Below are 24,180 nucleotides of genomic sequence, written 5' to 3'. Positions count from 1 at the left end.
AGATAATAAAATAATAGGCGCGGGATTATAAATAGTATCTCGTTTATTCCTTAATCTATACACTTCGATCTTGTCGGGCCACAGTTCTATCCAAGTGTGTATAAAGTGGGGAGCGAAATGGGAAAAGGAAATTTGTTCGAAATGAAAATGGGACGTCCTTGTGTTGGCTAGAACGTCAGAATAGGTCCTTCTCGATGATCAAGAATGTCTGCAAATACACGATAACACACGTTATTTATTGCGCGGCACTGAAAGCATGTTCCCTGTGAAGGAATGTACTTACTTCCCCCTCTAGTTCACTGATACACAATGCTAATACTATCTTATTTACATGTGTGAATTATTTTGCTATTTTTATGACTGTCTTGGATTTATCAGAAACAAACAATCAAATCCATATTCCTTCCAGGGAATTTCTTTCCTTTATGAGTCTGTCGTATCTTTAATGGCGTACCTTTGGCAATGCTCCACCATGGCAGGGTAATATAAGTAAGAAACGCGTTCAAGGGAACGGATTGGGCCCGTCTGGTCTCTTTCCAGAAATGGAAGGTCTGTGTGAATCCTCGCATCGTCCACAGAGGGTTGTAAGCGCCGTCGTCCAACTCTATTAACACACAGAGAACGAACCGATTATTGCTAATAACTCTGAATATCGAACTAAGTCTGAGGCTTGACCAACGATTAAGATCCTGGAATGATTCGTGTCGATAAATTATATGAAAGCAATCGCAGGAAATAAATCTGGTTAGACGATCGACAAAAGTGAATTAAGATTAAAGGATCGGATGTGGGGTCGAGGATCGGCTAGCTAATTGCTGTTCAAACTCGTGACGTTGAATGGCTAAAATAATTGTTCGCAAAGGTGAACAGGTGTAGCACGAAAATATGTAGAGGTGTTACAATGATGCACATTAGCTACAGGTGCGCAGAATAAATAAACACGAAACAGGGATGCACTAGCTTCTTCTTTCTGCGCACAACGTTCGATATTTCATTTTCTTTTCCTCTTTTCGCATTAGTTGCTAATTTGTTAATTTTATTTCTTTGTATTATTCGTTCGTTTCATTTTTGTTTATTTATTTGGTAGATCTCTTTTTTGATATTTTTTTCGCGCACTGCTGAAGATGATCGGACGCTGTGAAGCAGAAAGAAAGGGTGAATCGTTGTTGCTACCACACGGACAGTTCGCATTCTACGATTTCTATCTCGACTCTATCGGTGTCAGTGAGTGCTTGTCCCTCATCGTGGATGACTATGTTTATACCGGTGGTGAAACTCGCGTAACGAGAACGGCCGCTATTTTTTCACGTTAGTTCGTATTCGTTACCACCCCGACATCTTTAGAGCCGCGAGGTATAAAATTAATCACCCTATAAATTACTGTTAGAAACCACCACCAGCACTAGTGAACACCGTCACGACTGTTCCAACAATAATGGCCGACAATAATAGTCGATTGATCGCACCCCCGTTGCCATTGTTATTTCACCATCCTCATAAACACAGTCATTTGTTGAGCATGGCTGTACAAGTTTACCTTCCTAACTAGGAATGTATGAATGTACAAGAATACGAGTTGAGTACAATGGACAACATGACTGCTTTTTGGTGTCGCACAGGCTGCTCGATGAACGACCGTTATCCTCTGCATATAAAAATTAAATTTCTCTCCAGTGTAAATTGTTAATTCTAGCTTTACAGTTTTCGACGCGTATCGCTAATCTTCCTGTATAATTGTTTCTAATAACGAGGCTACTCCTATTATTAATTTTTACTGTTAAATCTTTCTCTCCGAGCTTCTTAGTTAGCTTCTTAGTTTGCCAATCTTCAACGTAAATCTAATTTCCTACTTAGAAGTAAGAATTTCTGAACAAAGCTACTCCTATTAATTTCTATGCAACTCTTCAGTTCCCCTTCAATCAGTCTTTCAATTCTCAACATAAATCTAATTTCTTGTCTAGAAATAACTATTTCTAAACAAACAGACTGTTATACTAACTTTCTTGTTTTATTACATTTATTAAACGTTATGTAACGTTTTCTTCTAAAGCTTGAAACAGACCTTTGCGTTAGACAAACTTATCAAACGGAACTTAGAGACCTCCAGGGAAACCAAAAAATCATTCCCGCCTATCTATGATATCCACGTATTTGCATAATAATTCGGCTTAATTCGTAAATTGCGCAAAAGAAAGCGGTCGTTCACAGAGCAGACCCGTGTCCTGTACGCGTGGGCGCGTGATCGGGTGTAGAGATGTGTCGGGCAGGGGGAAGAAGAATTTACCCTGTGAGCCGGGGCGGCGCGGGAGCTCGCACCAATAGTAGATAGCTGTGCCGTCTGGTGTGACTCGATGCGGCGGAAGAGGGTTGCCTGCGAAGCTGCCGGACAATGCTCGTCTTCGCCTCCTTCTAGGCAGAGTGGCGCTCTGTCTGTGCGTGGTCAGGTTGCCTCTTGTAATACGGGCGTTCGCGTTTTTATCTCTCATCTGCTCGTCGTTTTTGTTCTTGTTCCGGCCGGTGTAGTATTCTTCGTGATCCGAGCCAGCCGAACGAAGACGCCGGCGACCATCGGTCCGACGTACCCTGACCACTTCGTCGTCGCTGAGTCGTCGATGCTCCTCGTCGTTCTCCAAGTTGTTGATCCGCTCGTGATTAATCTGACCGGTGCTGTATGGCCTTCGTTTCCGGTTATTGTCCTCCTCGTACGGTAGTTCCTCCTTGCCATGCACCAGAATCGCGCCCGCGTCCAGCTTCTGTCTCACGTTGTCGTCAGTCAAACAAGCTGCCGCTGGCACGAGTATCTCGCTACCCACTTCGATATGGTTGTGTTGGTGGTTGCGGAGGCCTGCCACCAGATAATTCGTTTCGACATTGTGCGCGCGCTCGTGTCGCGTTTGCACGATTCTTTCGTCCCTTCGTCTCTATCGTTTTGATTGGTTCTTATATAACGCAGTACACGATATCGAGATTGCTCTGGGATTCGTTGGCTCTATTCGATCGGTTATTGTACGATAGATTGGACGACGTCCAGATTGCTTTGAGATTTGCCGGCTTTATCGTTTTAATCGGTTCTCGTAGATTGGTTGACATCGAGATTGCTTTCAGGTTTATTGGTGTTCGAGTTAGTTCTTTTGGAAGACGAGAAACGCGAGAGACGAAGAACAATCGTTTTGAACACGCAGGAGCACGCTCACCGTGTGTTTCGTGATAGGCCTCCTTGTGATTCGACGAGTTCTCATTTTCGGTACGTTCCCACGAGTTACGTTGCTTTTGCTTGGGACGTTGTTGCCTGCCAGAAAGGAAAGGGGATCTTCGTCGCCTGACTTGAGGACTCCTGTGATTTCCTGGTGAGCCCCGGCCGCCCCAGCTGCTATCCTGTAGGTCGGCTACAAAGGAAAGAGCCGGAAAGGCACGTGACACAGATTAGAGACAATGTATTTCTATATCTTTTCAGTTTGGCTTCTTTTTCGATTCGTTTTTGTTTTCTTTTTTTATCTTTGAATTTTCATTGGCTCTATTTTGTCTGATTTTTTAGCTCAATCGTCCATTTCGCGACAAGCGTACGAAATTCGCGTGTGGTGGTGTTGGTGGTGGTGCTCTACAGCCGTTTCTTCTCGACGAATTCTCACGTATTTTATCTCTGTTCGTTTCTCGGAGATTTTCGAACGATCTTATCTGCGAAATGTACCGAACCACTGCGTCTCGTGGCACTTGGTGGTCTGAAGGAATACAAGAGCATGGGTCAACTAGGTTCTTTCGAACCGATCTCGAGCTTCACGTTTCGATAGCAAGAAAAAATAATCACGAAGATGAAAGTGCCTCTGATCATCACGTACGCGATCTTAAACGAACACCTTTCGTATTAATAATCCAAGACGTGGTAAAGAAAAGCGTTCTTGCGTCTCGATCGTAATCATTTAAACTAAAAAAACTAAAAAAAAAAGAAAAATCTAAAAAAAGAAAAAAGATCAAATAAAAATTCTTCGAATAATAATCATAGATCGATGTATCATCGAGACCGACTCCTAAGAGGATCAACTAACTATCGAAAGAAAAATATGTGCAGAATACACAGATACGTAACACAACAGCATGCACAGTCGACTCTGAAAGGTGCAGGCACTAGAAAGAACAGGGAGAAGGTAAATATGTAAGATTATTATCTTCATCCGCGACTTTCGTCCCGTCTTCTTCGAACTTGGACTAAACACCATGAAAGGATAACAGTTTGTAGTTACCGTCTCGAACGTCTCCAGCTTCGATTTCGTTCAGTCCATTGGCCATCGAGTCCAGACCCTCGTTCTCTGACCTGGCTTTCGTTGCAGCTGTGTCTGGTTTCGTTCTCCAACCACCCCGGACGAAATTATTCAAATTGGCGCTTGGGTCGGATAGCCTTCGTTGATGTCGATACATAAATAATTCCTCGGCGTCGTCCCAATCAGCGTCCCAAAGGGAATCCGTGGCACAGTAGCCAGGTTCCGAAGTTGGTGTCTCTGCTCCTGAACCCTTTGGCTTCGTCACAGCCATTTCCGCGTGCCCCTTGCCTGAAAACAAGCAACGAAGGTTTTCAGGTTTCCATAGAAAACTAGAAGCGATCGATCGATTGGTTGAAGGGTTCCCTATTGATAATCGTACCACGAGGTCCCTTCATTCGAACGAATTCTATTCGTTGAGAAGCCGCCCCAGAAAACAAGCCAAAGGTCATACGCTGCGCCATTTTGGTACTGAGACTGGACTGAAAGTTAAAATACGATGTTTGTTAAAAATAGTTGGTGTAACGAGTTGGTTAACATGACTTTGTTAATGAAACGTACTCTTGCGTCATATACTTTCTTCAAAGCGTCGTATCTGATAGACCCGAGAAAAATGACACCTTGAATGGCGCCCTCCCTGTCGGACGCAACCAATTCCACGCACACCATCTCCCCATCCCTGACTAGAATATCACAGAAAACTTCGTCGAAATTGTCCACCATGAAACATATATGCGGGTACGTCATCTCTTCGAGATCTCCTTTCGCGTCCATTCGCCGCCGACTCGGGCTTGCGTAAACCTTTTGCGAGTGTCTTCGTAATACCTGAAATATTTATTCGTTAAAAAATCGCAATAAAGTGGAATTAACTCTGCTGATTTTCTATGAGTCAATTTAGCCCTGCTTTCGATACGCAATAACGTTTTAAGAAAAGCTTTGGCATAAAATTGCAATGTGAAATCAAGTAAATTAACAAAGGTTACAAGTAAAATAACAAAGAGGGCACAAATTAGACTAAATACTACCCTGTTCAAGAATCTCGTCAGAATTTCATCAGCAAACTACGGGACAATCCTAGCACCTAGTTTTCGCATTTCTAGATCATTTTTTACAATTCAATGCACGTTTTCTAAACTGGCATCAAATCCTTCAGCGATCACCCGCAAGGTGATTTGATAGCACAAGTTTATGAACACGTCAACGTTCTCATCGGTACACCAGGTAAAAGATCAACCCTGGCGAGTATCATCTACCATGTCTTCCCTTTTTTCCTGAGATTTTTCACCCATTTGTAAATGGTTCGTTTAAGACGCGTGACGGTCGAAAGAAACATAGCTATACCAAAGACATTGCCATATAAGCAAACAGTATGTCGTAGGCTGGCGAAATTTAATCTATTCATAAATATTCGCTACCAGATAGTCGTAGCATTTTCTGAGATAACAGTAAAGACATTGTTCTACGAACTCTTTAAGCAGAAGAGTACATAATTCCTGTATGAATTCTTCTGATATTTAATATTCTATGTTGCTTTTAAATTATGATAGAGTTCTATCAATCTGGACGCAGCGGAGAAGAAATGGTTCTTATGTAATAACAATTCTACGTAAAGATTAATGGGGCAGCAAATAAAATATCGTTGCAACGAATAAAGTTCTGCTATATTGTAGTATCCATTTCCTTTTCTAACGCAAGGAACGAAAGAACGACTCACTTGCAATTCCTTAGGACTCGTCCTTGTGCAAATCGCTAACGTTAGCGTGTAGTCGAACTGGTGCACGACTAGGTTCAGGTACACGGTTTCTTCCCAATCGATGTCGGGATCGCCGATTGGTAACTTTTTGCTGTCTTTCCGGAACACGTCCACCTCCGTTTCGAACTTTGGTAAGTATCTCGACGATGTTTTCACGTGTTTTTTGCGCACGAAGAAAAGGAGATCGTCGCCGTCGATCGTATGCTCCGCCTGGAAGAGGAAGTGCCTGACAAACAGGTCCGTCCAGTAGGTTGTACCTTGAAGTATCACGAAACCCGAGTCTGCAGAAATATAAACAGGAAATTATTAAGTCGTCCTAAAAATCTGCGCGAAAAATGCAAAGAGACAGCAGACTTTACGATTATATCAGTGCAATATATTCCTCTAATTTATTTGCCAATTAATTTCTACTTTTTCCTTTCACTTAATAAGTTGTTTATAGAAAAACGATTCAGGAAATAACAAGGATATCGAAAATATTATTGTAGTTCGAAAACACGTTCGAATATTTTGAAAATATCTTTCCTTTAGAGATTTGGATTGTTACGTATAATATATGCAATTATCTCTTCGCGGTCGCGGGATCCCATTTGGAATCGTTAACCTACTTGTCGTCTGTAACTCATACTACGCGCCTCAGATTCCACGCGCTGCAATATCGTATATTCTGGAATTTAAAGCTTCTTAGCTCAAGGTATTTCTTTCGAACAATTTTAAAATTTTCTCGGTTCTCAAAATCTAAGTAATAACTTGTGTATGAAAGAAGAAAGGTTTTTTAAATTTCCTACAGACCATTCAGGAAAGGATCAATGTTTTTGCAATACGTTGCGAAAATCGTACATCCGATATTATGAAAATTGTTTTAAGTATAACTGTTCAATTTGATATGAATTATATCCTTCCAAAATAAAAGGTTTAAAATTGTAGACTGATTTAATATTAGCTAAAATAATTAAAATAAAATTAATAGAAATAAATAAAATAACTATTTAGGATGATTAAACTAGTTAAAGTAGCGTTAAAATGAATAAGTTGATTAATTATAAGAATGAAATATATTTAACAAATTTAATATACCTCTGGAAACAGAAAGGCGAAAGTTCGTATAAACAAGGGTAGAACTTTAGATTAGCAGCGATAAAACGAGCGATTCGAAGTTATCTATGAAGGTGCAGCGAGATAAAATAATCCTCGATTAAGCAGGAACTAAGAGCGAACGAATCTCGCTAAAGGCAATCGATAATCGATAAGAATGTTCCGCGAGGACTTAATCGCAGCCTCTATTGGCAGCTTGACATCTCACCGATTCCCTATCTGCTTTATTAAAGCTGTACGAGCTTTTATTAAAAACATGGATGAAAGTTGGCCTTTTCCGATCGTCGGCTAAAGCGGAAATAGCTCATGATCCTATATAAATATGTTCATTAACAACATCCTCGTCGATATCGAGTGCCTAGCTATGTACGTTTACACGCCACTTCAAACATCTTTCCCATTCGTAAAATAGAAAATCTAATCATGTTTTGCGACAGGATGTTTATTATTTTGTGAATCGAGTTATATACGCAGCGTGCATCTAATTGCTCATTGATACCGCGTCACGTCATCTTACATTTATAGAATGAACGTGTATGCAATAATTACTCGTCCTTCCTAGCGTATATCTTTCGCACGACTAAATCGTAGCTTGAGATCGTCAACTTCCGATAAACAATAGGCGACGAAAACAAAGAAAGTGTACAAGTGCGAGGATACAAAAGAAGCGAATGAAAAGGAAATCGTCGGTCCAAAAATAAATGATTTCAAATGGAAAACAAAGAGAAACTAACAATACTAGACTCTAAAAAGCATTACGTGCATGGACTAAAACGTTGCGAGAATGCTTTGAAGCGCGTCTCGCTGAAAATGCCTTCGACCTCGCAGGCATCGTAATTAAGAATGCAAACTTATTTAAATTTATTCCTCCGCCCCGCTATAACAACTTAAACGCACCTATATTATCTATTAGACCTAGCAAACTACTCATACGTGCTAAGCGAAGAACGAAATAAAGAATCGAATCTCCCAAAATAGATTTGAAAAATCGCCGATTAGCAACGAAACAGGCAAGCCATACGCAAAACAGTTTCGCTCGTTTTCCCCTCACACACACTCATCGATCGTGGAATCACCCTCGTCTGGCAGCGTCTGTCAAACAAAGGCACCGGTCCCTTCAGGAACACACCCTCGTCGCGTGCATTCACCCGCTTCCCCAACCTTATCGCCTTAAACCTCCCTAAACGTCCCTTCAACCGAACGAGTAGTGCTTCAACTTAAATACGAACTCGTACGAACCATCTTTCAGCATCTGCCTGAGCTCCTTGGTCCTCTGGAAGTTGATCTCCTCGAGAAGCTGCTCCAGCATTGTCGGTGGCCTGGTGAGGCCCGACGACGAGCTGCCCGCCAGAGTAGCCATGGTTAGCCCTCGTGGTTCAAGCCGCGATTCCTCTTCGGTTCCAGCTGTCGCCACGATCACACTCGGAAAAACACCGCGTCGCGACGCGCGCGTTTCGTCGAATCACGGCTGATCGAGGGACGCAGTCACGTACGAGTCGAACGGAAATGTAGAGGTCATCGCGAACCGGCTACGATCGGCATCGCGTCTTTCTTCGTTGTTAGATCCACGCTTCTTCCGTGTATGTTCTCCAGGATGCCATACTGCCACGCTTTTATCTTTCCTCGAGGAACGAGCACTAGTAGAGACGATGTTGATTCGCGTGGCGAGCTGCTGCTGTTGCTGCTGCTGCTGCACTACACCTCTACCACACGCTCGAGTTCACGCTTCTACGACAGATGAATAGCCAGCAAACCCGATGACGCGCTCTCGGTTCGCCAGCCGCTCGATAATTCCGCGCATGCGAGCCGCGGTGACGCCTTGCTCGCGCTAGTGACGCGCTATTTTCAAATAGAGTTTCCTTTTAACTCGACGTGCAGGTGTTTCGAAGAGAGAAACGGAGAGGTTTCTATGGTAGAGTGGAAGCTTGGTTATCGAAATGGCCTTTGAATTAGACCGCGTATGTTTATGCAAATTGATGGAACTATTGCAATAAGGAGACAACTCGAACTTGCAGTAATTTGGGTAAGCCTACGTAAACTAATTTATAATCAAGCAAAATCAAATCACTTTTTAAAACGTGCTAAAATGAATACGTGTACGTATAAATTCGTAGTCACCGAGCGTACAGACACTATGGTAAGTAACTCGCTAATACGACCTCACGAGAGGAATGCCTTTTCGTCCCGATGATGCCACAGAGAAAAACTATGATGGGGTATGTCTAAGGACACAAGATCATCGGATTCGTCGAGGATAGCTTTCGTTCCGAAAGTAAGGGAAACTGACGTTGCTGTTAATTGGTCAATTTGGGACAAAGACTGCCTGTCCGTTTGAAGAATCTTAATTAACAAAATCCTAAGATTTACAGCGGGTCCTCAGGCTAACTGAACTTGTGCTGTGTAGGTGCATCGACGTCTGGTAATCATTTTGTCCGAAGGAACCGTTTGAACGTTTACTGTCGAGTACCTCTACGGGTATTTCTTTTAACGAGGGCCATACTACCACTCCACACCTTTGTTAGACAAAGCGCCCGTCCCGTTGACCGCGGCTACGTTCGGCGACTGATTGTCGCCTTGAGCCCAAGCTCATTGTCACAAATCTCAAATAAATACAATTGGGTAGAATGACGGCAATTGTTTATCATAATTACGGCTATAGACTTTAATTACAATTTTACAGATTTTGTCGAAGTTCCAGAGGGAAGGCTCCGGTGTCCTTTCATCTCCGATTGCATTTTTGCAATTTTGAATTTCCGTTAAGTGCATGAAAATCACGGCACATGCTTGCGTGTATAATCAAATTTTTCGGACAATTGGATAACTTTGGTTTCATATGACGGATCATTTGTTTAATATATTTCATAAATAGTAATATTGAAGAAAAACTTTCGAATAAATGTGTAATGACTTGTTTCAATTTTTCCTTGTTGCTTGCCAATCTTTTCTACAAGGGATCATCTCCAAATCTTTCGCTTTCATTAATCAGTGTTCTGATAATCGATCGTTCTATTAATCAGTGCTCTGATAATCAAGATTCTGGAATTTCTTTTTCTTAATTTATTTCACACGAGGGATGAAACGTTTTAAAGATGTTGAATGAGTGGTTAAAGATTAATTTTAGTTAACTAGAAGAATAAAATATTGATAAATGCAGATGTGGGTGGCTATCTGGTACACGTTATCAGGAAGCTGTTTTTAATAAGATACGACGACCCAAAACTGACCTCATGACTTGAGATAATGCCTGCCGATTAGAGTCCTCCGGTTTAATGCGTCGCATACGTGACCGTCCGCTGGAGAATAAGATTCGTGTTTTTTGATTTTTCACTCTCGATATATTTAGGTTCTAGAAATGAAAGTGGAGTTTGCAGAAAAACAATATACGTCTATTTATCTATCGTAGAAAAGACATAAACACGTGCCTTATCGATCAAGCAACTAATTGACATAATTATATGTAACAAACAATATTTGCGAAAAACATACTGTTTACGTCCTTTGGAGCTTGTCGGAAAAATAAGAAATAAATGGAAAAATATTCATGATCATTTCATAAAAAATTGTCCATAAAAAGTATACCTACAATATGATTTTTGGAGACGCGCTTTACCCATAAATGGGTCAATCAATGTTTGAATAGGAATTACCCTGATCCATATGGAAGATCCTGAACATGTCAAACATCTCTTAATGTCTGTATTATCGAAATTTATTTAGTAATTTACTTTCATTTTGTCCTTTTTCATTTACCCAATTAAAAAATATTCAAACCGAAAGTTACGAAATTATTTTAATGAATAAAAAGTTAAGAAAAGTTACGAAAACAAATAAAAGCGATGGTTGATTTACACAGAATTCACATTAGAAAAGTCGAACGCGCGGGCGAGCTTCCGCAGTTGATATTTTTCGAATCGTCGCTGCTAACTTTCCTGGCCCGCGATACCGGCTGTCCGGTTCGTCATCTCGTTTAGTCGTGTCCGATCGTTCTCCCGTTTTACTTAACATCTCGGCTGCTCTGCTGTACGCGTTACAGTTTCGGCTTCTTTCTGTCTGTCCGCTGAAAAAATATCGCGTGATCGTGTCAGAAAATCATCAACATGTGCAGTGGTATAGCAGGTATGTTGCTTCACGCTTTCTTTTTATTTTCATGAGCGATATTCGTCGTAAAGTGATATTTTTTATTCGAACGATTTCTATTAACTCCAAGCATCTCTTTTTCACTCGTTCTCATTTATAATTATTAATTTTCATAGTTTTGCTAATTATTAGAAAATCCGTTAATCGCAAAAGAGCGTGGAAGCTGCGAGCAACTTCGTTACGAAACGTCCGCTACATATACGTCGATTTTTATCCGAACATCGTTAAGTAATCGTCTCTCGGTGAAATGTAAACCACTTCGAATTTTGCCGTAAGCGAAACACCCCGAAGCGGAATCGCGAGCGCGCGTGAAAGGGCGAGCCTCATAAAAGAAGTTGCGTCTCGTTCTGTTCCGACATTTCGATCGTTCTAATTTCATTCGACGTACTGAGTTCATCGGTCCTAACCTTACGCGGTGTTCCGTATTTTCGTGAAGCTGTGTAATCAAGTTTCAGGACTAGTTTCATTGTGCTCGCAATTTCTCTGGAGTCTCGGGTAAATTGGCTGAGAGAAATCCTTGGGTCTAGTCCCATAATTCAATCGTTCGACGTGATTGTTGATCGATATAGAAGTTCATCTCAGTAATGACTAGACTGTATTTATGAGATAGTTAAATGTGCAACGTAAGATGCAATTTGATAATATTCCATAAACAATTTCAAGAAACGTTTCTTATTTTTCAAGTAAAATATTCTAATCAGACTGCAGATATTTACTCAAAGTTATACTTTTATGAATATAATTGAAAATATTAAATCCAAGTAGACAATTGTTTTGTTTATTAAATATTATAACGAGTACTATATTTTCCTCGATATTCTGTGCGTTTTGCACCATTAAATTTCCCATAAATGCATGCAATTATTAAACATACGTAAAATTCGGTCGACCGATTTTAATGGATTTCGAGATCATTTAAATAGATGAAACAAATCTGCGTTTGTGTTTCGTTTGTTTAGTTATGTCCATGCAAATTTTATATACAATTCACTTTCTAAAATCTTGTCTTGTATGGATTTTACTGTTCTCTTCTTTTCATATTTACGTAAAATAATTGTATTATTCTACAAGACTGTTGATTAACATAACTCCCTCACTTCCTGTTCCAATGATAATTTGATAATTTACATTTGGATATCTAACATCCCGTATAGTTCTTTCATTTTTCATTTACTGCATACAATTTTTTAATATTCGCATAGGACGACAACCGTTACATAATCAGCTACTTATCTTTCTTCGGTTGCTATATTTGCCATATGAGGACAGTCAAGTAATTTACAAATACGAGCTGCTTGCGTAATCGCCAATTTCGTTTTCGATAACTAAGTAGTTCCAAGTATATTAAATAGTTCAAGATCATTTTACTAATTTCCAGAGGTTCCAAAAATCGTTGTTTCACGTATATTACGTGACTTCACGACGATTATTATTTTTAATTGCACATGGACGTCGTGAGTCACGACGAACTCAGTCAGGGGCGTTGAGCTCGCGGTGGTGAACTACAGTTCGTCGTTGTTAGACGCGGATCATTTTCTTTTCACGAGTCGTACGGCAGTGTGTAACGTGTGATATCAGTGAATCTATTATTAATTTTTATCGTGCTTTTGGAGGTGAGCAAAAATTTGTAACATAAAAAGGATTAAAAAGATCGAACGATAAGGTATGAATCGATTAAACGTAAATTTTTATAGCATCTCTATAGCATTGATATCATCCATATTATTGTACATTTTGGTTTTCATAGTTTCGAAAAATGCTATTTACTTTTTAAGTGAAGAATATTAACATAGATGTTGGCAAGGACAGAACGAGGCATAAATTGTTCTAACTCGTTCTAACTGTCAATTACTTCAGCTTAAAGACTGACTATCGCTGTATTCTTTTTCTTCTCTGTAATATCAACTACTTATTACGATTTAATAATATACACTCTACTGTTCATCATTATTTTCGCAATTTTAATCGAATTTTACGACTAATTTTAGGACTTGCGTTGCACCTATATTTATCGTTATATTTTATACGTTAACCGCTCTAGATATAATTATATAGAATAAAATAATTCCGCTTCAATCCATACCTATATTCATAATGAAGATAAATCTTGTCAGAAATCAATAAGTATGAAAATAATTTTGAACCGTAGTGTACATTGAAAGTTTCTTCGTTGCCCAGCACTTGCATTAAAATTTTTACGTTTAGTTCTTCATCAACTTTTACTTTCCACACTTGATCTCTTCCTCCATTCTGTAACTCGTTTGGCAACCTCTCTGTGAATGAAAGTATTTGAAGATCGATGTTCTAAAATCTACAAGGTGGAACTCGCCCCGAAACGGAGACACGCGACGGTTTTCGCGCGTCGAACGCGTGTCCCTGTTTCTGCGATCCACAGCAAGTCCAGCGTTCTAGAAACCTACACCTACATGTTGAGAGTGGTGATCTCGAGAGCCGGTTCGAACTCCCGACCCACTTCCCGGACACGCTGGCGCGTAATCCGATGCATCTTTAGATTCTCTAGTCCTCTGCTCGATCATTAGCCGCCCGCTCATTGTGTTCGCTTCGATCTCTCCAGCGTGTCATTTCTCTTTTTAAACCGTTTATCGTCTGAACTTCTTTTACACTAATTACACCAGAACGATATCGTTACCGTAAACGCTACGGTTCATCTGTAATATCTTGAAACTAATTGCTCGGGAGCGCTTATAGATATTTGCATATTTACTTACATTTTAGCGGCGATACTTATCGTTGCTTTATTATAACTGGTATTGAGTTTACTATCGCGTAATCGTATGATGCGGGCACTGTAATTAAAATTCTTATTTTAAACACGCGCGTATCTTCCATGCGGGGTTCCTTTATCTCTATCTCTCTGTCGTTTAGAATCTGCACAGGTGATTACCCGAGCGTGCGTTCGTTTTCTAACGACTGCTGCGTTTTCAATGGAAGGTTTCTGTAACCTGTCGACACAAAAGAGAGGCACCAACCTGTTTGTGATTGTGTTATGACACGTGTTCTGGAGAATGCACCTACACTGTGCTATTGTGATAAACAGTTTGTGCATGTTTATGTAAATCGATTTTTTTTTATCAGTGTGGTTACAAAAATAAAACGCAGATTTCTTTCACACTTTTAATATTCTAAAGAACGCTTTACTTTGAATATTTTGGGTATTTTTTATCGCGCGTATTTGGCATATTCTTAGACATCTAACTCGTTACTATCTTCAAATTTTGTATATTTCATATTAGACAAGGTTTGATATAGTTGTAAACGATACGAGTTTCAATGACCTATCTATTTTATTTACACATTTTATTAATATACCTCATCAGTGTCTATGTGAACAACAATTACCAGATGACCGATACCGGAAGTTATCGAGTCAGCATGACTACTTGGCCAGCGTGAGAATTTGTATTTGACACAATCGATCTGAAACGCATCCATCATTTCAGACTGCACGATGTTGTTCCTGACCGTGACAACGTGCCTGGTGATGGCGGTACAGGCCGGATGTCCTATGCGACCGACCGCGGAACAAACTTCCGCTCCGAGGACTACGGGCGACGGTGGCTATAGGATACTCGTTAGCGGGAAGGCCGACAAATATATTCCCAACGCTGTTTACACGATCAGTTTGCAAGGTAACGACGTTTACCCCGTGTTTATTGGCTTCCCTTTCAAAGATCGCGATATTTACAGCGTGCAACCATATAATTTAACCTGCTCGACCACCAAGGTTTCTTGTTTAACCATCTACACATTCCAGAAAGTAAATAATCTTCTGGAGTTGGGTCCACACTAACCAGAAATGTTTATGAACTGTTCTATGAGTTGTACACGAGCTGTCTGGAGATTGAACAGAAGCATGTAGCCTCGTATTATAGTAGTAACTGCATAGTAATGCGTAGATCGTCGATCTCCATGAATCGAGTTCGTTGTGTCATCCACGATCATATCTAACTCTGTCTTTTACCAATCTCGAAATATTCAGCACCACTCATCCATCCTACAGTGTTTACACCGAAAGGTGTGAACAGCTGAGCTGTGGATCTGCCATGAATGAACGCTTGGAAGGCGCGTGCTCAGCAACAAAGATATTCACGAGATATTCAGAAACGCTTTATGATCAAACGATCGTTCCCTGCTTGTAATAAACTCATGAACAGTTCTTGAAGTCTATAAGAATATTTGAGTAAAGTTTCCGGTCAAATAGATATTCCGTCTGGCCGGAATAGCGTTTATCGTTCTCCAACGAATTCGCCGCACGTTTAACGTTTCTCTCTAAAAATTCGAATCGTTTTCAGGATCACAAACGCACGAGAGGCTGCAACAGTTCACACGTTTCACGCTCTCGGTGAATTCTCAACACGCTCCAAATAATCTTAACGCTCGAGTAGGATACTTCCAACTGTTTTCCGATTCTTTGACCACGTTCAATGAAGACTGCGTCAACACCATCTCGGAAGCTTCCGATTATCCGAAAACGGAGGTGAATTAGCCTTTATACAGCCTTTATACCTATGCGTACATATGAATTAGCTTCCTTTTTTTAAGCGTCTGGTACCTAGCCTTATGTTGGTGAAAATGTACAGAGATAGATAACAAATAAATTTCTGGTTGGCTACTGGCCAACGGTCGGTGATGTTTGATTCCACCGCGTTATCGTGGCCAGAGTCCGCGAGCTTCCGCAACGAGACAGTTTAAATGTTGTTACCTTGGCACAGATCCAAGTGATGTGGAAGGCACCGCCGTCAGGATCAGGATGCGTTATCTTTACAGCTATGGTACTGGAGAATAGCGTGCGATGGTACGCCGAGGACGTTGGCTTAACCAAGACCTTCTGCGAAATGGAAGCAGCCGAGACCGCGACCTTCAATGTAGACAAGTGCTGCGCCTGCGACGAGGCAAAATACTCGGTGAGTGAGCTGGGCGAATATCTGGCAAACGCGGTTCGAAACTAAAATTTTGTTTTGATTTGAATAATTGCAAGAATTTAACCCTGTTGCGTCCTTTGGATAATTTTTTATCCTTTTTTAAATTTTGCAATCAGTATATACTCAAAGACTTTGAAACGTTGTCGTCAACTAGTTACAAATTCTAAAGTAACACACTATGTTGACGATTGCCAAGACTCCTTTGTTCAAATTTGGAGCTAATATTCGAAAGCTTAAATTTGACATTCAAAAACATCGGAAGTTCGTTTATTTTTTAATTGAAAAAGTGAGAAAATTTAGGACCGTAACAGAGCTTAATTAAAGATTAAATTCGACCGATGCAAGAAAAGTTTCATAAGATGTCAAGCATCGAATTTCATAAAATTGTATTCAGTATACTGTATGATAGTTAACAATGTGTGATATAGTCAGCACGTATCTCGTAATAAAGATAAATTTCGCTTTTTGTAAACACGTTTAAACGTGATAAGAAAAGAAAGAAACTTAATGGTACGTTAAACTGTCATCGTGAGAAATTGTGCTGTAAATCACTTGGCGCCGATCTCACGGAGGTCAGTCGGTATTTATACCATAGACAATTTCGTAAAAATCGATGCAGAATACTTCGTAAAGGCTTGAGAGCTAGATGGCTTCTTAGCAATTTCTACCTTCGCGTTTCAGTTGACAATGGAAGGACTCTGGTCAAACGTGACTCATCCAAAAGACTTTCCATTTTCTATTTGGTTGACCCACTTCAGTGACCTAATCGGCGCTTCTCACGTGCCGACATTTTCCTTCTGGGGTAAGGACCACATCGCAACTGATGGCTTCCGGCAGTTAGCTGAGTGGGGATCCGCGTCAGGAGTAGAATCTGAGCTCAGGGCTCAGACCGGAAATAAATTAAAAACGCTCATCAAAGCTGCTGGATTGTGGTACCCAAACGTAAACAGCAATACTACCAGTAGTTTCAAGTAATTATTTATATTTTTTGGCTATTATTGTTGGCACGGTATCTTCGTGTTCTGCAACAATTTCTGTGAAAAGAAAGGTGAAAAAAATGGAAAAACTTTTCTTCAACAGTTATTACTATACTACCTGGATTAATTGGATAATTGAGGGACTCGTAACAAAAATGATCCATGCCAGATTTTTTCAGTTCTTGACCTACGATATGTTGAAATCAGTATCATTAATGTTCTACAACTGTATGTTTTAACTAAACATAATTACTCTACGACATAATTATAAATACATTTACAGCAATTGTGTGATATAATGAATATTTTCTGAAGATATAATGAATATAAAGATGCTATATAGTATTCGTTTGCCTAGTTGTAGAAAGAGAAACATCAGCAAAGGTTGTTTTAAATATAGGTCAAGGAATTAAAAGATGATTTTGATAAGCACTCATTAAATATAAATAAGTAACATCAGGATAAAAATGCTAATAAAAATACGCTTATTATTTTCCTTCCGTGTGCTCTTCATATAGAATATTCAACTATGTAGATACTAAAATATAACAATTTCAGAATTAACACGAAGAAGGTGGCTGCAATGCTAGCGAAACGTTGAAATAATATTTTTATTGGACACGGCCATGTTGAATACAAATAGTAATAACTGCAGAAACCTGAGCCGCGAAGACTTTGATGTTCAAGAACTTTTTCTAATTAATCTTATTTCTATTTCTCATTATTCTAGAGTGGATAGGCTACATCCCATGATATCTGCAGCTTCCATGTTTGGCCCTTCTCCAGATTGGGTCGTCGGTGTTAGTAAACTAAATCTCTGCAGAAAGGACTGTACCTGGACCAAAAGCGAGATAATCGATTTATACCCGTGGGACGCTGGCACTGACAATGGAATCTCCTACATGTCGCCCAATTCTGAAACAAAGCCGCGCGAGAAGATGAAACCAATCACCACTCTGTACCCTGAAGATCCCAGATCACCGTTTTACGACCCAACTGGAAGGCCCATGCAGCCATTAGCCAGGTTGTATTTGAACAGAGAGAAAATTATTCCTCGAGGTTGCGACGAGGAAATTCTTCAGCAACAAGTCACGCAGCTCGAGGTAGCTGAGAACACCGAGGATACTTCTAGACGTAGGCGACATTCGATGTCCTCTTATTTAATTCTAGTGTAATCGTTTTGCTAGAAGAGTGATATATTTAAGAAAAATTGTTAATTTAGAAATATTGACAATTAACGTTAAATGTAAATTATTTTCTAGAATATAGAGAATGTTATTATGTCAACTAACAAAATTATGCTATTTAATAAAAAGAATGCTAGAATTCGGAGACTGTCTTAATCCTTCGTTTGAGAATAAGCAATATACATAAACGATGCTATATTAGGAATAAAGTGCCTCAAAGCGTAAAGATTATTGTTTAAATTGTAAAAGCAATAAAATTTGTTCGTCGCTAAATGATCGAGTTATTAATAATTTTCTTTCTAACTCAAATTAATTTCGTGAGAAATTTACTCTTCCTAATTAAGTCACTCTTCTAACAAACCATACTTACTTACGCCTTTTAACGTTTAACGTAATTTTCTTATTATTTTCAGCCGAATGTCAGACTACAGAGTACACAGCTTGGTCAAGCTGCTCGGTGACTTGCGGCAAAGGACTGAGAATGCGTACTAGGTCGTATCTAATGCCTGAAAAAGCAGCAATGTTCAAGTGCAACAGGCAATTAGTTTCAAAGGAAATGTGTGTCTCATCGATCCCGGAATGCCCGTAAGTATATGGAAAACATATTGGAAACTCTATATGCTTTAAACAAACAATGAAATTACTGCTAGTAAACATTTCCTCGATCGTTTTGCACAATGATATTAGTCAATTAAATTATAAATTGTACGCGTCTCTTTTATAAATTTATTATTTCACTGACTTCAGTGGAGAGGAGGAGACAGACGATACTGATTTGCTGCCGGTTCTTAATAATCCTTTTTGCGAGACAACTGATTGGGGTTCCTGGTCAGAGTGCTCCTCTACGTGTGGTCCAGGGCTGAAGATGAGAACAAGACGATTCCAGAATAGCATGGGTCGTAAACGATGTCCTCACGTTTCCATTGTCGAGAAAGAAAAATGTATGGAAGCGGCGTGCGTGCCTGGCTTAGAGGAACAGATCGATCCTACGTGCAAGGTATGCTATCTGCGCCCTGGTTGTAAAGATTTAGTCCTTTTAGCGCTTCCTGTAGCGTGTCTTGAGCACTGAATTCAAACGTTGAATCATGGTTACTTCGTGTGTAAGATGTAACATTTGTTTCAGGTGACTGAGTGGTCCGATTGGTCTCCGTGCAGCGCTTCTTGCGGAAAGGGGGTAAAATTGAGAACCAGACTGTTGATGGTAGACCCGTCACAGCAGCAGCATTGCTCCTCTAAATTGGAATTGCTGCAGCAACGTCCGTGTTTGGAGCAGGCTGACTGTACTTTCGACATGGCGACTGCAAAAGGTAAAATTTTAGAAGAATTCGAAAGCGGCGTGTAAATCGGATGCAGTATTTTACTCTCTTTAATTCAAGTGTCCTATCTATCATTTTGATATATCCGAGCAAACTGAAAGTTTATTATTCTTTGCGTCTTTGTTTTTCATTGCCTAATTTAGAATATTTTAATAATTATTTCGCAGTTTGTATAATACAACTTCACCTAAAAAGTAAACAAAGTACAGGGAACTTAAAATATTTCAGTACATATTGAGAAACGAAAAAGGTATTAAATAGGATATTTTAACTAGAGATTGTAGTTCGAATAATTTCGCAAGACTCGTTTTCCAAATATTTTTGTATGGAATTTATACATTAAGAGTTAACTGCGTTCTATCTAAAATTTCATTTCAATAGGAGCAGTTTGGACGAATGGAATTTTACATTGGTTTACTATTGTGTTTCAGTGGTCTGTATGGAACAAGCTGATCCTGGACCCTGCAGGGGTTACTTCCAGAGGTGGGCGTTCGTTCCTCAGAAACTGATGTGCGTACCCTTTGGCTATGGAGGTTGTCGTGGTAACAGGAACAACTTCTTGACTGCTGAAGAGTGCAACAATACCTGTCGTATTGTGAGTATTTTTATTAGTTTGTTGTGAACGATTCTTAACAAAGTGAAATCTTCATTTAATTCCAGGTACGAGACATTCTTAGCGGAAAGCCCATAAATGAAGCTGACGCTAGAAATGGTTTGATACCTAGTGCAGAACCTGTCGATTGTCGTGTGAGCAAGTGGTCTCCTTGGTCACCTTGTAGCGTCACATGTGGTACAGGTCGTGTTACCAGTTATCGTACAATCCTGGTGAGTCGGATAAACTTTGAATAAAATGATAATATTTACTTCTATTATTACTAACTATTATATTATCATCGTATTGTAATTAGTAATTACTAATTGATATTTGGAATTTCCAGCAAGAGCCACAAAACGGAGGAAATCCTTGTCCCAAGAAGCTTCAGCGACGATTCAGATGCCAGCTAGCACCATGCGAGTAACACTTTGAAGAAATTCGATCTTTAATCAACTGGGACGACGAATAAAAGGTGAAATATGCATCTGGGACTTCATACAAAAAAAGTTGTCGGTTTTATATAAACAATTTTGTAAAGAAGTATTGCTTCTCCTCTGAAATTATGAATTCTGGTGACAGATCATAACATTAGCTTGTATATGATATGACAGGTATGAAAGAAACCGATGTATCAGAATAAATGGTATTTTATTAATGGTCACTCGTGATCTCTCTATTCTCAGTTTGAGTTACTCAAATACGCTGGGCTATGATCGCAAACGAACGTAATCGAAAAATGGACCTCCCGCATTGCGTTCAAATATGTTTCTCTCTTCGTTTAACAAACAGCGCCAAACGAAACTTTCGCAACCGAAAGAGTTTTATACGTTCGATGGGAAACTCATTCGCGTCCGGAGTAGGCCATGTCGCAAAAACGAGCACATAAGCTTTTTTCAATATTAATTTCAATTAGTTTCGATAATAATCGTTTATCCGTTAAACATATCTTTCTTTTTCTTCAACATCGATATACAATAATTCGAATCGTACCCTGACAGTTATAGAAACTCGTATATCTTTACGAAACTCTTATAATTTTTGTAAATATTTTTAATCAAGCTTCAACAAATATTTACGAAACGATAACGCTGCAAAATGGCTAATCTCGAGGTCTCCTATACTTCTGCACTCTTGCACCCGATCTAACAGATCGCGTATTCTCTATAAAATATCTGACTTTTGATGATGAATGCTGTGCTATCGGAAACGATATTAATTTCGATCGTTAAAAAATTCCGCTAAATTCTATGATTCGTCTTCGAGTTACGATCTATTGTTTCAACCGGCTTAGGTCGTTAATAAAACGTTGGTTCCGTTTTGCGTGTACTCTCGTTCCACTGTATGCTTCTCTCTCACCTTGCTTCGCGTTTCTATTTTTCTCCTTTTTTCTTTTCTTTCTTTTTTTTTTTTTTTGTTTGTTTCTTTACAATGATAACCGCTTCACAAGATAACACTCACTACGACGTTTGCCAAGTGGACATCTAACTTTACATTTACAATAATAATCTCATAAATAATACACGTAGGCGGTATAGTAATTACGTACGGTCTGTCAGGCTCGCGAACTCAAATAGGATACGAAGACGATGGAAATTCGAGTGGATCCTTTGGATAACGAGATTCTCTTCCGCGTTCCTGACACCGGGTTCACATTAATTACAGTTATTATCATACGTACACGTAATATCTAGGAAGTAGTACGGATCTTAATCTGTTTTAGGCCTCTACTCGACTACGCTACGGCTCGTTCTGTTTTGGTCGTGACACATTTTTATCTCGTCCTCCCTGCTTCGTAAACCGCTAATAAAGGAAAAAGGATTACCGCGGACGCAGCAAATCGTCTTTGCTAGGATACGCTTCCCTTTTGTCAATGGGAAGAAAAGAAATCGTCGTGTTCGAAGTTTTTCGATTCGTGCAATTCTGCCGTCCGTTTTATCGCTGTCAGCAGATTCTACAATAGTTGTTAGAAATTCCGGAAACGAATATCGACCGGGAGAAACGTATCCTAAATTTCGATCACTTCCTTCCTTTCCCTTATGATAATCGCTTCTTCGTCAGAATAAAAGAGTAAGATAAAAAGAAAAAAATACACTATACGTTTGAGTACGGATCATTGACTAGAGTTCGTTGAATGATAAAATAAAGCAATAATAGTTGACTAGTTGAATTAAAAAATGGGAGAAGATTGTAAAAGAGCACCGATCTTCAGCAGACCAGCTTCCTGAAGCGGCATGCATAAATTCGACATGTTCACCAGTCCATTAACGTGAACGACGATAACGATTCTTCCAGTTTTCCGAGTTAATTATAATCGTCCGTAAAATGTTAATGCAACTACCGATCGTCGCAATCTTCTTCTTTCGTATGAGATCGTCCGACTAGTGCTGACTAGGTTAGTTATCGTCGACCCACTTGCCCCTTCCGTTCTGGCAGTAGTAGCAATAGTAATAACAGTATAGTAATAGTAGGTCGTTAGACGATACGGAACGGATCGAAATCGTCTCCGTGGAAGTATCATCTGTTCCGATCGTCGTTCTCACGGTATAAAATCATCGGTGATAATGTTTACGCACGGACGACAATGAGATTAACTCCGATGGCGTGAGCACGTGAAAATGATAAGTTACGTCGGTATGATCATTAGGAACGCGATATAGATCGACGCGATCGACGCGAGGAAACTTGGACAATTTTAATGAAAATATTCGCGATGTTTTTTTCGGGGAAACATTTTTTCTCTGAAGGATAAGCGCCACGCGTTTTCGGTCTGTAACGTGTTCAGAAACTTTGTTTCTCAGAGCGACATAAAGCGCCGCGAAAGTTAATCTTCCCCGGAAACGAGAAAGTTGGCGCGTTAGGTGAAAGACGCTCGTATTAAAGTTATAGTTAGGCTCTCTCCCATTCTCTACTTCTCCCACGAAACATCGAAGTAAAGGGGGCCGTTATGGGTCGACGGGTTGGCGTTGCTCGAGATTCACGGGCGACGTCGCTTATTAAATAATACATGTACATATATATCTATATAGTTTTTTTTGTCTCGGCGAAATGCGTCGTCGCCAAAAAGGCATCATTGTGCGTGTGCCGACGACCACGCGATCTTACGCGATCCTCTTTCGCGATCGATGTCGTCGTTCCAGCCTTTGCTGGTCAGTGGAAATGCAACTCGTCTACGCGCAAATATCGATTCCAGTACGTGATACGTTGCTGCGGAGCGATCGTTGAATCTTCTCAGAGCCATCCTCCGGATACATCGTGGCCGGATATCGGCTCGATACCCGGAAGCCGCTGTAGCTGCGTCGCTGATCCATTCCTTTTCATGGTCGCTGGGAGAGAACTGCTCGCGACCACGCTCTCCTCCGTCGTTGATGGTGTCAGCGGAGCAGCCGGAACCACTTCGCAACACAAACAAACAACATCTTCTAGCTGTTGCTAGAATTCACTTATGCTCGTGTCTGTGCAAATATACTCTAGCATCGTCTTATCGTTTTAATAGCTTACCAGATGTACGTAAAAATCTGAATTGTTTCCACTTTGTTCCATTTGAAGATTATTGGAAGTCAAAGTATCAAAGTAAAAAGAGTTACTCAAGGTTACTTAACCTTCGTCGATTGTACTGGTCCTCAGTCGATCGTAATATATAGAGATATTTCATGTTTGCTACCGTTTAAGATAAAGAATTTCATGTAAATTTCTTTGCAAAGTACAGTTAGGTACATTGTAGAGGTAAAGATTTTCTTTCCTCGATTAGGGTCTTTTACAAATATTCCGTAGATTTACTTTTTCATAAAATAATATACGATAATGAAAAGACATTCAATGCCAATTTTCGATACTTTTCAGTCACAGATTTCTGAAAAAAGACTACAGAGATCCAGCCACCACCAGACGAGGGTTAAACGATGTTGAAACTACGATAGGGACTCA

General features: G+C 39.9%; 3 protein-coding genes across 17 annotated transcripts in view; 1 reads left to right on the top strand and 2 right to left on the bottom strand.

Moving 5' to 3' along the window:
* Positions 1-25: 25 nt before the first annotated feature.
* On the bottom strand, positions 26-8,829 carry LOC138180778 (uncharacterized protein KIAA0930 homolog). 2 transcript variants are annotated; one of them, XM_069114953.1, is made up of 9 exons: positions 8,341-8,829; positions 5,968-6,287; positions 4,815-5,078; positions 4,636-4,735; positions 4,239-4,544; positions 3,195-3,386; positions 2,285-2,845; positions 455-604; positions 26-208 (listed from the first exon to the last, which is right to left on the bottom strand). In XM_069114953.1, exons 1-9 carry the CDS (start codon positions 8,459-8,461, stop codon positions 168-170), a joined length of 2,055 nt encoding a protein of 684 aa, XP_068971054.1. In that variant the 5' UTR covers positions 8,462-8,829; the 3' UTR covers positions 26-167. The 2 variants fall into 2 exon arrangements, with proteins under 2 accessions (XP_068971054.1, XP_068971055.1); XM_069114954.1 differs by lacking the exons at positions 2,285-2,845; positions 3,195-3,386.
* On the top strand, positions 6,681-20,917 carry fat-spondin (extracellular matrix protein f-spondin). 6 transcript variants are annotated; one of them, XM_069114950.1, is made up of 12 exons: positions 6,681-6,700; positions 14,700-14,888; positions 15,552-15,736; positions 15,972-16,163; positions 16,863-17,152; positions 17,889-18,292; positions 18,759-18,930; positions 19,093-19,342; positions 19,469-19,652; positions 20,093-20,256; positions 20,322-20,486; positions 20,600-20,917. In XM_069114950.1, exons 2-12 carry the CDS (start codon positions 14,708-14,710, stop codon positions 20,678-20,680), a joined length of 2,268 nt encoding a protein of 755 aa, XP_068971051.1. In that variant the 5' UTR covers positions 6,681-6,700; positions 14,700-14,707; the 3' UTR covers positions 20,681-20,917. The 6 variants fall into 6 exon arrangements, with proteins under 6 accessions (XP_068971051.1, XP_068971049.1, XP_068971046.1 ...); XM_069114948.1 differs by lacking the exon at positions 6,681-6,700 and adding an exon at positions 8,997-9,124; XM_069114945.1 differs by lacking the exon at positions 6,681-6,700 and adding an exon at positions 11,055-11,217.
* Trpgamma (Transient receptor potential cation channel gamma) overlaps positions 20,886-24,180 on the bottom strand; it is a 100,858-nt gene continuing 97,563 nt past the window's right edge. For all 9 annotated transcript variants that reach the window (XM_069114937.1, XM_069114939.1, XM_069114936.1 and 6 more), the window contains one exon: positions 20,886-23,648. In XM_069114937.1, the coding sequence (XP_068971038.1) occupies positions 23,485-23,648 (164 nt within the window). In that variant the 3' untranslated portion in view covers positions 20,886-23,484. The remainder of the gene's footprint in view (positions 23,649-24,180) is intronic.

This window comes from Bombus flavifrons, chromosome 6, assembly GCF_040668555.2.
Source record: "Bombus flavifrons isolate JBK064 chromosome 6, iyBomFlav1_principal, whole genome shotgun sequence".
Lineage (NCBI taxonomy): Eukaryota > Metazoa > Arthropoda > Insecta > Hymenoptera > Apidae > Bombus > Bombus flavifrons.
This window is presented reverse-complemented; position numbering and strand designations above follow the sequence as displayed.

What these genes read in the sequence shown, in the direction of transcription:
- LOC138180778 (XM_069114953.1), bottom strand. Translation starts at nt 8,461, where the DNA reads ATGGCTACTCTGGCGGGCAGCTCGTCGTCGGGCCTCACCAGGCCACCG. An exon ending in AGCTGGAGACGTTCGAGACG is followed by an intron (nt 3,387 to 4,238) that starts GTAACTACAAAC and finishes TTTCCTTTGTAG; the next exon opens with CCGACCTACAGGATAGCAGC. An exon ending in ATGGTGGAGCATTGCCAAAG is followed by an intron (nt 209 to 454) that starts GTACGCCATTAA and finishes GTGTATTTGCAG; the next exon opens with ACATTCTTGATCATCGAGAA.
- fat-spondin (XM_069114945.1), top strand. An exon ending in AATACTACCAGTAGTTTCAA is followed by an intron (nt 17,153 to 17,888) that starts GTAATTATTTAT and finishes TCATTATTCTAG; the next exon opens with AGTGGATAGGCTACATCCCA. An exon ending in CACCGAGGATACTTCTAGAC is followed by an intron (nt 18,293 to 18,758) that starts GTAGGCGACATT and finishes TATTATTTTCAG; the next exon opens with CCGAATGTCAGACTACAGAG.